This window comes from Sceloporus occidentalis, unplaced genomic scaffold (assembly GCF_023333645.1).
Source record: "Sceloporus occidentalis isolate IW3139 unplaced genomic scaffold, rSceOcc1.0.p SCAF_5, whole genome shotgun sequence".
Lineage (NCBI taxonomy): Eukaryota > Metazoa > Chordata > Lepidosauria > Squamata > Phrynosomatidae > Sceloporus > Sceloporus occidentalis.
The window spans coordinates 158,793,736-158,808,266 of NW_028316985.1; the positions used below are offsets into that span (position 1 = coordinate 158,793,736).

At 39.1% G+C, this 14,531-nt stretch overlaps 1 protein-coding gene across 3 annotated transcripts in view; it reads left to right on the forward strand.

Annotated features, from left to right (window-relative positions):
- LOC149313033 (N-heparan sulfate sulfotransferase 4) overlaps positions 1-14,531 on the forward strand; it is a 164,792-nt gene that overhangs the window by 72,035 nt on the left and 78,226 nt on the right. For all 3 annotated transcript variants that reach the window (XM_089527066.1, XM_089527067.1, XM_089527068.1), the window contains one exon: positions 2,796-2,950. In XM_089527066.1, coding sequence (XP_089383192.1) covers positions 2,796-2,950 — 155 coding nt within the window. The remainder of the gene's footprint in view (positions 1-2,795; positions 2,951-14,531) is intronic.

A 14,531-nucleotide genomic window follows, 5' to 3' on the forward strand; every position in this document is an offset into this window, starting at 1 on the left:
TGCCTTTTAAAGGTTTTTTTTCCCCTTCCACTGCTGAGTTCTTGTGCTCTTTGCCATGTTCCCTGTATAGTATTTGGGCTATTATCTCCAGCACTTGACCAACTCCTGCCCTCGAGAATACTGTCTCCCTCCTCCACATAACTCAGTTTAATGCCCTCCTGATCAGCTGTTTTCAGACTCTGACAAAAAATATTCCTGGCAACTGCTCTGAAATGCAACCCATGCCTCACCTTCATGAAACTGCACACCATGGTACAGGAAGTCAAATTGTTCCTGGCACCATAATCTGCTAAACCAGTTGTGCACATCCACTGTTTTTTTGTCCCTTCCTGGGGCGTGTCCTTCAACTCGAAGAACAAACAAAATAAGTACATGTACATCCAGACCCTTCACCTTCCTACCAAGAGCCTCACGGTCCCTTCTGATATTCTGAAGGCTATGCCTTGCAGTATCATTGGTTCCCACATGGACCAAAAAGAAGGGATAATGGTCAGTGGGCTTGAAGCATCTTGTCAGCCTCTCAGTTACATTACAGATTTTTGCCCCTGGAAGACAGCTCACCTCTCAAAACATCTTGTATGACCCACAAACTACTGATTCAGTACCCCTCAGCAGGGAGTCTTCTACCATTACCACCACCACATGCCTGCTCTGAGATTTGGCAGCAACCATTCCATGAGAAGTGAGTTCTGCTTTTAAAACACTGCTACATGTCTTAATGTGAAGGATTTCCACGTATACAGCTGTTGAATTCTGACTTGCCATTTTGATTATATTTTTATGCCACTCATGTTTGTCTCTGTTCCCTGTGGGAATTCACTGATAAAATTCATATTTTAAACCAACTGTTTAAATTTTCTGTTTCCTAGTTGTTCTAAACATTATCAATACCAAATTTATGATGGTGCCAAGACTGAGGCAGTGGGCATTTGCCTATGGATGACTGTTTATTCCTCAGTGATTTTAAATGATCACAAAAATAGCACAAAGCTACTTAATGAGTTGAGGCATGTCAGTGCGTTCCATCAAGGGACTTGGTATAGTGTGTACTCAGCCAGGCATCTTGGATTTGAAGCAAGCCCTACTTTTAAAGTTGGTATAGTTGTTTTGTCACTTCAGCTTAGAGGTAGCATGTCAAAGTATTCCCCATGCAAGCATGCACTTTATTGACTCATTATAAATAAAACATGCAGAAGTATTCTTTAATTACCTTTAAATGTGGCTTGCTTACCCAAGGAGGCTTTTATTGTAAGAGGCTGAACATATTTTATTAGCACATGAAAGTGGCAGTGCCTTATTGACTTGTTCCTTAATGCACAATTCTCTTATACATCTCTTAAACTCAAGTTGAATTGAGGATCCCAGAAAGGAAAAGGCAATTATGAAATTGTCACAAGGTTTGCGAGTGACTTAGATTTGAGCTTCCAATAACTACGGCACCTTACCCTGCTTTTGTGTCTTTATTACTCTGTCTTCAGGTGGGATTCCTGTTGCACCCCAACAGGAAACATTTACCACCTTCCTCTATGTACCTAACTACACTACTGGATTCTTGATACAAGGAGAAGATGGAGGTGCTCCTTTAAGGAATAAGGACAAGTAGTTGTTATTAAAGGCCTGTTTATCTCCAGAGCTTGAATAAGTTATGGTGTGTTGTTTGTTTTTGTCTTGTTTTTTAAAAAAAAAAACATGAATCCCAAATGTACAGCCAACATGGTCTGGCTAAGGAAACTGAGAGTCATAATGTCTCTCCTGCCCCCCAAAAAAATAAATTAAGAAAATCTAAACTCATATTACTGCAGGCCTGCTTATAGGAATATGAAGAGTGTTTTCTTTTGTGACTCCTGATCAAATGGTCCTGACATTCCTGTTTATAAAGAAACTGAGCATTCAAGGATGAGGTCAACAGAATGAGAATTAGAGCACTCATTTCCTGCTTATGAGGGATGCAGTGGCTAAGTGGGTAAGATGCCAATTCTGATGATCGGAAGATTGGAAGGTTGGCAGTTTGAGGCCCAAGTGCTGTGTGATAGGGTGAGCTCCTGTCATTAGCCCCAGCTTCTGCCAACCTAGCAGTTAAAAAGCATGCAAATGCATGTAGATTAATAGGTACCACTTCAGTGGGAAGGTAACAGCATTTGGTGCAGTCATGCTGGTGGCATGACCACCAGAGCAGTCCTTGGACAATGCTACACAGGCCCTATACCACTGCTGCCAATGCTTGAACTAAAAGAAGATTCATGAGCAATCATCATTACCTGCCTTTCTTGAAATGATATGATGGGCCAAAGTGCATGCAGTCATTGCTTCTGTCTCCAGTCACCTTCCTTTGCTCCTAGCTTTTTTGGTGCACCAATGTGTTAGCAAGAACAACATACATATAAATACCATATTGAGCCAGTGAGCCTTAATGCCATCTGGAATAGGTTGAGATGAGTAACCTTTACAGATGCTTCACTAAAATTTTTGGCAGGTTGAGTGTAAATGTGGCATTGGGTTTGTTAAATTACTTAAATAAACTACATTCTGTTTGTATCACAGAGGGGGAAAAACTGGGTTGTTGATGTGCAACATACAGAACTACATACTTCTGAGCTAAATTTCCCTGGTGTTCTAAAACTGTACATCAGTGCATGTAGATGCTGGCAATACATTTGTAGTGAACCAAGTGAAGAGACTCCTGCTTGAGAAGGTTTTTGATGTTGCCTGAAAGTAGTATGTGATTTTTAATTTAAAAAGCAATTACATTTATGTTGCCATTTTTACTGGTGTAATATCTTTCTTTCATTTTCTAGGAACCATTGAAGAAGATGAAGGTGATGACTTGCTGCTGAGTTCTGTGGACGAATTCTGGTGGTTTCCTCATATGTGGAGCCACATGCAGCCTCATCTCTTCCATAATGAGTCATCACTGGTTGAACAGATGATTCTCAACAAAGAATTTGCTCTAGTGAGTATTTGAACACCCCAAATCATCTTGAAATGCTCAGCTGCATTGAGCATTTCATGGTAGTCTCTCCTTGAGGTAATAAGAGGATTAATTATCTTAGCAGGTTTAAATTAACATGGATAGCTTCTCAGCAGGTGAGTGGCAGAAAATATTCTTCACCAACTCTCATAATCTCATCTTCTAGTTCTACTGCTATTTCTAGAAGTGTCTTGTGGCTTGACTAATTTAGCAATGCCAGACTCTTAGAGGATGTTCACTTAAGCATCATTCATAAACAAGAAAATGTTTTTCTTGTTTAGCAACCCCCCCCCCCCCCAAAAGCAAAAAGTAAAGGAGGGGAAGCAAATATTTGCATAAAATTTGTATATGATATTGTATTACCACAAAATTAGAAGTAATTCCTAGACTTTAAAATTGAAATGCATGTACCATAGCTATAGCAGGGAAACTTTTGAATTCTTTTATCCTGTAAGAATTCTGCCTTCCATAAATTTTTCCTCCAGACCTCAAATTTCTAACACTGCAGAAAGTAGCCATTCAAAATTGCCTAGAATGTTTACATTTACTGTGCTCACATTCCCTTGGTGACTTTGTCTGAAATATTTAAAATGCATTTATAAATATTAAGCTTCAGTTTTAAATTATCTCAATGTTAGAAATTTAGAGAGTAAAAAAAATATATTTGGTGACAGAAGTCTTTTTCAGAAGGAGCAATGCTCTTAGTTCCCAACCTCACACCCCTCCAATTACACCCAGGACTATCACCTGGCAGCTCTTCAAATATGCAATTGTCCTCTAAAGCTGGACAAATGACCAACCTATGTTCCTACCTTTATATTGTAAATTATTTTTATTGTAAACATTTTTAAAATTTTAAAGTGGTTTCTTAGTTATATTGTGTGTGTGTGTGTGTGTGTGTGTGTGTGTTAGGTTACTGTATATACAGTCACACTTAGTAGAATACTAAATACAGTGCCCCTAAGGTAGTACTCAGGGTTTTTTTTTAAAAAAAGTTAAGCTGATTTCATCTCTTAATGCAGAACTCTGAAGTTGCAGACTTTCCTTTTGAGCACGCTATTTAAAAAAAAAAAAAAAAGGGGGGGGGGAGACTTTGTTGTGAGAAATTCATCTTCCTGACAGAATAGCCTCCCTGATGTCTAACATGGAGGTTGAGTCCATGAACTTAGAGTAATCTTGCATGCTTTTCAATTCCTATTGCTTTGCTTTATTTCCAGCTGCAGGCTTGTCGTGAACTCAAGCTTTGCTTTCCAAATAGTCTTTTCTATCATGAAGCAAGCTTACTATTATACTACAGGAACAACGCAAAATGATTAATGCTGGATATTGTTCTCATGCTCTCTATCTCTCTCATACACACCCCTACAATTAACTCAATAATTATAGACAAATTAGAAGACATCTCTTAATGTCATAGATATGAAATTTGCACCAAATGGTAAACATAACTTTTTGATATCACTAATAAGAGTTTGGGGATGTTAATTTTTGGACTATGACTCCAAGAATTCCTCTGCCATCATGTGCACAGACTACATTGGCTGAAGATTTCTGGGAACTCTAGTGTAACATTTCATATTAATCCCAAATAATGAGATTGATGTCAAGTCACTACCAAAAAAAACCTTGGATGCCAAGGTCTGGAAACCAATCCCTATATGGTGAAGAGAAGGTAAAGGGCTGACACGATAGTCATGTTCCAGTGTTTGTAAGGATGTCATATTAAGGATGGAGCAAGCTTGTGTTTTGCTGCTCCAGAGATTAACACATGGAGCAATGGATTCAAGCTACAGGAAAAGAGATTGCACCTAAACATTCGGAAGAACTTCCTGATGGTATGAGCTGTTCAACAGTGGAACATACCTCCTCAGAGAATGGTAAAGTCTCCTTCTTTGGATTTTTTTTAAACAGAGGCTGGATGGCCATCTGTTGGGAATGATTTGATTGTGTATTCCTGCATGGTGAAGGTTTGGACTGCATGGCCCTTGTGATCTCATTCAACTCTAGGAGTCTGTGCTTTTAATAGCCATCAAATTGTACCTTTCTGGGAAATCTCACAATTGTCCATGCCGTACAAAGATGTTTGTACTCAAATGGAAAACAAAATATTCCAAGTAAGGAAGAATGGATGATGAAACTGTTTGATATATCAGAAATGGACAAACTGACTCAAATGCTAAGGAAATTTGAAAGAGTAGTACTTTGTGCCAGAATATATGAAGGAGCAATCGGGGGACATAATAGTAAAATAAAATAGTAATACAACAAATAAATACAATATGATTTTGTCTAGTCAGGCAGACAATTCGATGTTAAGAACAAAATACAAAATAAAAGAAGAGGTAAGAGTAAATAGATAAGGAAAATATATCAAACTGAGCTGAAGCTAAATCATAATAATACAAGAATTTATAAGATGGATAAAGTTAGAATAGGAAGACAAAGAGTAATTAGATAAATGTAGCAAAGTCATCTAGTTATAGAAAATAGAAGTAGAATAGTAGAAAATAGAAAATAGTAAGAAAGGGGACTTGTTTAAGGAAAGATTAGAAATCAGGGAGGAAGGAAGTCAGTGTGTGAGTACGCAAGATGAAATAGTAATTTAGAAAGAATGTTTGTTAGAAGGGACAAGTAAGTAGGTGAAGGTTTGTGTAGGTGAAGAGGAAGGAGAGAGGAAGTAAGAGGAGAAATGAGGATAGAAGGGAAGAGGGGGTAAAAGGAGGAGAACATAGGGGTAAAAAGAGGAAAAAGAGTGAGAATTGGAAAGAGATAAATTTTAAAAGAGAGAAGCAGTGGAGGAAAGAGTGGGTAGTGGGGTAGGAGCAATGGGAATTGGAAGTAGAATGTATGAGATAAAAAGATAGGATTGATAGGACATAATATTAACTGTGGGATTTTTTTTAAGTAGGGGTTTTTCTTAGGGGTAGTTAGGAGTACAGGTATAAGGTTCAAGGTTTAAGAGTTGGTTTTTATAAATATGTTAGGAGCATTTGGTTGGTGTTTTTGATGGGAGGTGATGTTAAGTAAGTTAGGAATATTTGATTGGTGATGGGGCAGTGATGGTGGATGGGGGGCTGAAAATGATGATAGGTTTGAAATGAAGATGTTGTATCTTTGTATAACTTTTAAGCAAGTGAATATCAATGAATATTATAATTAAAAATAATTTTAAAAGGTCCAACAAACATTAATTTACAAAAGTAAAAGGGAATTAAGCATCAATATTATTAAAAACATTTGAGTCCCCACCATGAAATGAAGAGACCAGACACATAAATTGGATGTAAATAATGGGCCTTTATTAGACCTTAAACCTATTTAAACCCCAACTGATAACTGTAAATTTTCGAGACATCAACTGAGGGTGAACTCCTGATGCGGGTTCAGCTGAAGCCAGGTGTCTTTACCTAGACTACCTCTTCAGCCTTCCCATAGGACAAAAACACCAGACTCTGAGGGCAACTGAATCCTCGGATTGTATCCTCAGCCAGTCATAGGAAGGTAGATATGAGGCACACTCTCCCAAACTCCCTCAAGTTTGTAAGAGAGGGCAAACCCCCCATATCTTCCCCAAAGGCTGTTTCATGAGCAGCCCTCATGGCCCTTGACATGTAAAGGCTGCCCTGATCCAGATCCTTCACCTAAATGGGGTGCCTAGGCGCACACCAATCGTTCCTCCACCCCATTAAGGCCGGGGGAAACCTAGTTAACATCCTGCCCCAAGCCAATCACCAGACCCTAGAAACAGTATGGGGTAGGCAAAAAAACCCGGGAAAGGGGGAGAAAATTCCTACCTGGCCTGAAGTGACCAAATAAAATGCACAGATATAGGATGGGTGACACCTGGCTGAATGAAACTACGTGTGAAAGGGATCTAGGAGTCCAAGTAGACCACAAGTTGAACATGAGTGAACAGTGTGATGCGGCAGCTAAAAAGGCCAATGCTATTTTAGGCTGCATCAATAGAAGTATAGTGTCTAGATCAAGAGAAGTAATAGTGCCACTGTATTCTGCTCTGGTCAGGCCCCACCTAGAATATTGTGTCCAGTTCTGGGCACCACAATTCAGAAAGGACATTGAGAAACTGGAGCGTGTCCAAAGGAGGGCGACAAAAATGGTGAAGGGTCTGGAAACCATGCCCTATGAGGAACGACTTAGGGAGCTGGGGATGTTTAGCCTGGAGAAAAGAAGGTTAAGAGGTGATATGATAGCCCTGTTTAAATATTTGAAAGGATGTCATATTGAAGAGGGAGCAAGCTTGTTCTCTGCTGCTCCAGAGAACAGGACCCGGAACAATGGATGCAAGCTACAGGAAAAGAGATTCCACCTGAACATTAGGAGGAACTTCCTGACAGTAAGGGCTGTTCGACAGTGGAATGCACTCCCTCGGAGGGTGATAGAGTCTCCTTCCTTGGAGGTCTTCAAGCAGAGGCTGGATGGCCATCTGTCAGGGATGCTTTGAATTGGATTTCCTGCATGGCAGGGGGTTGGACTGGATGGCCCTAGTGGTCTCTTCCAACTCTATGATTCTATGATTCTATGATTCTATGATTCTATGAGGTCCATACTGTCTTGAGGGTGGGAGGGAGGGATGAAATCTTTCAAAAGAGGCCAATGAGGGCGCAAGATAGCTTAAATAGCTTAGGACTGCCCCCTGTTGGCAAGGTTGGGCCCATGAGGCCCAGCCCTCTTTTAAAACCTCTGGGCTCTATTCATGGGCAGCCTCAAACTCTACACCCAAACAGTGGTGAGCTACTGTTTGGGTGTCCTTACTAAAAACTGCAAAACACTTAAAACATATTTAACCCAGTTTTTGCTGAGCTAGTGACAAGCACTCAGAGCAGAATAGAAGGAAAAACTATATTTACAGCCATAGCATTGAAAGTACACAGGGTCACTACTTTCTTTCTCATCAAGATCTGCATAGTTTCTGGAGACTATCTCTGCACAATATTGGTCTTCTTACATTTTGAGAAACAAAGAGCATATGCAAAAAAAACACATCATTTTTTTAAGCAGAAGAGATTGCAATTATTTTCCCCATTATGTCAGCATGTATACATTATTTTAGGTGTTCACTGAAATTGTAGAGCCTCTTAAAAATCTTCCACCTTGGTTAGGCATATGAATACATATTGCAGAATACATATCCATTGACTGGTTTTTCCTTTTGTTTGTTTCTCCTTTGTTCATAACTTTTTCTTATGGCCAGTGGCCGAAAGAAATCAACTGAACTCAATGGAGGAGCCTTTGGCAGTGTTCCCAGTCAATGTTTCCAATCAATTCATTGCACTGAGCATCTCTACCTCTTCTTTTTCATCTTATCTGGACCCCCAGATTTCATTCTCTAATGAGTCTGGCCTAGTGCTCTGATCCTTCAGATTACCTTTGAAGATACACATGAATCTAGATTTCCAAAATAGCTATTGTTCAACTGAAAGATGTGTTAGAAAATGATCATTGAGTGTAAAGGGAGAGAGAGAGGAGAGAGAGAGAGAGATGCTTCAGGTTAAATATTGACTGTGCTCATATTTAACTTAAAAATAGACTGGGGTAACATCTAAAGTTATCTCAAGACTCTCTACAAAGAAAAGAGATATCTTTAATGTGCCTTTTTATTATTACTTTTACAGTAGTCATGGTTTATCACAGACTACTTACAATGATATAAAAATGTTCTTGGAGACATTTGTTGCAAAGAGGGTCATAATTCCCAATGGTATGCTAAAATGATGCTTGCCAGAAGTAAACTAACCAGATTTAGGGTGCATATTTCGCTATGTGCATCTAGGCTAGTAGAAAAGACGTCCCCAGCCACTGTTTTCCCCATGACAGTCTCCTCAATGTTGTGAAAATGCTACATATTTGAGGTACCCCATTAAATGATTTGAACTGTGCTGCACAAAGGAGAGGGTCTTTAAGGATCAGATGAAGGCAACTTCCATGAGTGGAACATTTCCACCATAGAAAAACAGATCCTAAAACCAGTCCTTCACGTTTATCTCTGCTGTAATAGCTTAAGATGCATCTGCCTCAAAATGTATGCTTGTTTGTGACAGTCAGACACCTCAGAGAAGACAGAGAACTGAACATCTGAATTAAACCTCCATTCTGTGCAACACAAGTTAAAAGACTGACCAGATGTTTAAATAGCTAAGTTCACTTCCTGAGCCACCAAACAGAATTTACATTACAAAAATCTTACCAAGTTGAACAGTGTTTGTTGATATTTTATCTACCCCCATTCTGTTTGCTCTCGATCGTGATGGTGAAACGTTATCATTCCTGGAAAGATGTTTTGATGGAGCATACTTCTTCTGTGTCCCAAGGAGATATCACAGGAAATTGGGCTGTAGCATCCAAGAGACTTTCTGAGGAGATTCTGGAAGGTGTTGCTAGGAAAAGGAGTTTTGAAGATGGAAAAGATAGGGCAAAAAAGACTTTGGATGCATCTGCACTGTAGAAACAATGCTGTTTGACACTACTTTAAGTGCTGTAGTTCCATCCTATGGAATCCTGGCATTTGTAAATTCAGCCTTCTCTGCCAAAGAGTGCTGATGTCTGACAAAGATACAAATCCCAGGTTTGTGTAGGATGGAGATAGGGCAGTTAAAGTGGTGTAAGTTGAATTATTTCTACAGTAGATGCATCTTGGGGATACTACAAAGAAAGAGAGCGGGGGGGGGGGATGATAGATTACATGAGATAACAGCAGCTTTCTGCCCTTATCCAATGACATTCTCCAGCAGCAATAACACAACTTGTCAGTACAGTGGGCCCTTGGTATCTGTTGGGGTTTGGACTCTCCCCCCCTCCATGGTTACCAAAATCTGTGGATGCTCAACTCACAGTAAATACAATGGCATAGTAAAATTGTGTCCCTTATATAAAATGGGGAAAAAATAATAAGGTTTGCTTTTGGGAATTCATAATTTTTTTTAAAAAAAATTCAAACAATGGATGCTTAAACCCATGGATAAAAAAATCTGTAGATATGGAGGGCTGACTGTAATGGAGAATAAGGCCCAGAATGACTGTAACAGTGCACAGATCGGAGGGGCTCTAATCACTCTCTGGCTTGCACCCTGCTGGTTACTCCCAATTATAGTAGATCCATCCAGTTAATTGTTGAATGATGAGCCAACATGAAGTAAATCCCACTGGTTCAGTTATTTTGCTCTAATCAAGACTAAGACTGGCAACATAATTTAGACCTGCTTCATTTAATATATTCTCACTTTTGCCCTCTTTGTCTTTGTCCCCACCCACCCACTGACCCATCCACAAACACGACATACACATACACAGTTTGGATTTAATATATTTTGTTGAAAGCTTTCCAGGTACAGAGTACAAAAGAGAGAGAGAGAAATTGCACTTATCATCTGCTCCCTCACGCCAAAATGGAAAGCTCAACTGTACACTCATGGAAATAGTTATAAGATGTTATCACAAGCTATGACATCCCTCCCATGATCTCTGGGTATCAGACATTTTTAATAGCTATGCATAATGCAGCGAAGTTCATGAAAATCAATTGCAGGATAGATGTTGTGTTTTGCCCCTATTGAAAGTGGTTTGTGCCCAGAATTTATACATGCCAAAGCTAACACCACCACTAACAATTTACTCAAAAAAAGCTATAGTCTGCAACTGAGCACAGAAGGATAAAAATGTAATACTTTAAAATACTGAAAATTGACAACTGGATGGATCGCTGGTATATTCCCCAAAGCAAAGACATTCACCTGACCATACCCATAAAAAGGAAAGGAAGTGTTACAAAAATAAAATGAACTGAAGTAAGGCATTAAGCTGACATAAGGTGGAAAAGAATAATCTCCTAAGGGAAGTCTCAGTCTGCCTGAACAATAATGCTAGGGGGAAAAAATGTCCTAGCACTAAAAGTAGATAAGAGCTTATGTAAATGTTTTAATTCAGAAAGGTGACAGTTTAGAAAATGCTCAGTATCACCTCTTTGCTTATGACAAGACTGAAAGCATTTCAGCAGGGATATAGCCTTCTTCATATAGTCTTGTTATGCCAGCAGAGAACAAAAACAATTTTATTTCTTTCAAACTCTTGGACTCAGACAGTAGCTACATGGGAAACAGGGCTTCTTAGGAATATGGGGGCAGCTCCACTCAGATACATACCAGTTCAGGTCCTTCTAGAAAGGGAACCTTTTTTAAAAAGGCATATTTACATAACTTATACTTGTGTAAATGTAAAGAAAATATAGCAGACTCTTGGAATCCACTGTGGTTCGGTGCCAGGACCCCCCTCCCCCCCCCCCCCCGATACCAAAATCCATGGATGTTCACATCCCATTGGTTTAATAAAATGGTGTCCCTCATATAGAGGCAAAATCAAGGCTTGTTTTTTGTAATTTATTATTTTTTTAAAAAAAAAATAACTATGGTTGGTTGAATCCACGGATACAGAATCTGTGGATATGGAGGGGCAACAGTATGTCAGGCATATTTACCACATTTCTGACTCAGAAGTAAACTTGGTCCCACCTTGCATTTAGGGTTGTCCATTTTGCTGCTTGTGGCAAAGCAGGAAATAGTGCCACTTTATCCAAGACATGGTGAATAGCACATAATTCCAGCTAGGGTATTCTGGTAGGTAAGGCAGAAAATTCCATACCTGGGGGAATGGTACCATGTCAGTTGGTCACCACCTGTTCAGGTTTAAGTCTCATCTTTAAAGAAGTTATCCAAGCTACTAATCTCTGTCATCTAAATGGGCTCGGCACCTTGGATCTAAAGTTCATCCTAAAATTTCAAATGGATTCACCATCCTAGTGACATGGAAACCACCAGATGCTCCGGTGGCAGGATGAGGTGGCAGGACCAAGATAAAGATCTCTCCAAAGATCCCAGAGCCTTGATATGGTTGTATGGGAGAATAAAGACCCTCAGAAAGTCTGGACCCAGGACATGTAAGACATTATAGGCCCTTTCACCCTTTCACAATTATAGTCCCATGATTCCACTTTAACTGCTGTGCCAATGTACTATAGAATCCTGGGATTTGCAGTTTAGGGGAGAGAGATACCATGCACTTATTTAATTATAGTAGACTTTGCTTATACTTCATGTGTTTTAAGTTTAGTGAATTTTAATTTTTTTACAAGCCAGATTTTTATGTTTCTTATTTTATGTAGTACTTTTATATTGTTGCTCGTTCATGCTGTACTGCATTTATCCCTTTGTCTATGAATGGCCTATGGTCTAAGCATTAATAAAGGAAAGAGAGATATCACACCAGAGTGGGGAAAGAGTGACCAGGGGACCTAAGTAGTTCCTTGGTCTGTTATCTAGATGGTAATGGTTGTTGGGCAACTTCAAAACCCCTGCTATATTATAGTTTATTAATATGTATTTTTCAACTGGATTTGGACTAGACTGCCCTTCAATAAAATGATATGTTCATAAAGCAGAACCTTAGGTCATTCTATTATGACCTCAATTTTATTTTCCTACCAAGGTCCTGATGAAAATCCCCCAAAGAAAGAAAGTTTCCATTTCTCCAAATAGAAGATTTCCTCTTAGGTCAAATAGGAAATTGGAAGGAGAAGTTATATCCTTGGAAATTGGGTGGAATAAAGTGTTAACACTTCTCTCTGTTATGTGGTGACACTGATTCTGATCTCTACTTTATCCCTCTCAGTATTATAACTTATATGTGGAAGGAATGAGAAATAAATTGACTGTAATCACAAATAGTTTGACCATGAGTGTGCATAGACAAGGGAAACTCAAATCTACATTTTTGCTCTTACTCCATTTTTACACTATTTTCTGCTCCATCTCCAATTTCCTCTTGAAGATGAAAGGTGGCAAGTTTTGTCCATTATGAATGGGTTTACTGGACTGACTTGATAGTAAGGGAAAGGGAAGGGAAAACACTTTATGGATTACTGTGTAATATGTTCCATGGATGGGTCTTGAACATGAATAGTAATTCTTATGCAAAACCCAGACTAGATCTGGTTCAAATTAAGCTTGGTTTTTTAAGCTGCCAATAAAATACAGGCATTTGGGCAAGTGATGTGTTTTCCACCCTCTCTTATCTACATGGTCCATCAAAACTTTAAGCATTATTAATAGGGTTGTTCTTTCTTTCTTTCTTTCTTTCTTTCTTTCTTTCTTTCTTTTTTGCTCATTGCATGCTCACATGTGATAACAACAACAGCTCAAAAGCTTTCTTGCCTCTAAGCGAGTTTATGAGGCATTTTTTGTTCATGATACTTTTTCTCATTTTAAGGTTTGTGTGTGTGTGAGAGAGAGAGAGAGAGAGAGAGAGAGAGAGAGAGAGAACATTTCAGAAAGTTCTTTTGTGCAAAAAAAGGAACGGATTGAGCAAATCACACTATTTTTCTGCAGAAATCACTTTTTTTATTCTGGGCACCTCTTGAACAAGAATGTAAAATATTACAGTAATTGACAGTCTTCACCCATGTGGTACCTTGGCATGTTGACATAACCTTCCCCTTCAAAGAGGAGAAAACTGATACTCACATTAGCAGTTGTGATTACTCTAAATTTTGGCATTGCACAACAGCAGAATTCAATACCTCCTTGTTCAATGGGCTCTCTAACAGCTATTGGATAGTCCTGGATGCACCTCTGTCCTCTAATCCAACATTCCAGGGGCATGTTACAATTGTCCTGTCAAGCATTTAGCAGATTTACAGCCATAACCCTTCATGGACTGAGCTTCTCCTTCCAAGTTTGGGATTTCTTAATACATATTCCTTATATGGAGATATAAGGAGAAGCTCAGTCCATGAAAATCACTCCATTGTCTAAACATTGTCTTTGAAATGTATGTGTTAAAACCCAAACTGCTTAAAGGTTCCTAGCCATGCATTTAGGGGCTGTGCAGACCATCCCTAAATGGGCAACCTGCAGCTGCCTTTGTCTTGGCCAGATCTGGGCTGTGGTAACCGCATGCAGTGGCCCTGATCTGGACTTTCCACAGAGCAAAAAGGAGCCACAACAAGCCATTCCTTTTTGTGCCCTGGATAGGGCACTGTAGCCACTGGCACTGCGGCTTTACAGCACTCTTTTGGCACTGCATCATCTAGATGCAGTGCCAGAAGAGTGCCGTGACAGCACTTGTAAAAACAATAGGACACCTAAACTTTGACTTAGAACAGAACCAGTGCAATGTACCATGTGAATATTCTACTAATGCTTGAACATTTAGTGTAAAAATATTGCTATAGGGTTTTTTTTTTGGGGGGGGGGGTACAGTGATTGAATATCAAATATCCGTTGCTTATTTTACATTTTCAATATGGAGTATAAAGCTTTGCTTCTTTAGAAAAAACGGACACCAATTTATTACATATTGAATATCATCTCCAGAAAATATAAGAGAAGGATATTAAATTTCCTTTCAATATCTTACCTGTTCCCCACCACATTTGATTTTATCCTGCTGGCATTAACTAGTATATAAATGGAGTTGTTTTGTTTGTTCAGTCAGTTATGGACAGTTTTTCCCCCTACAAAATCTCCTTGCAGACTCCTGTGAATTTTCCAAGTAT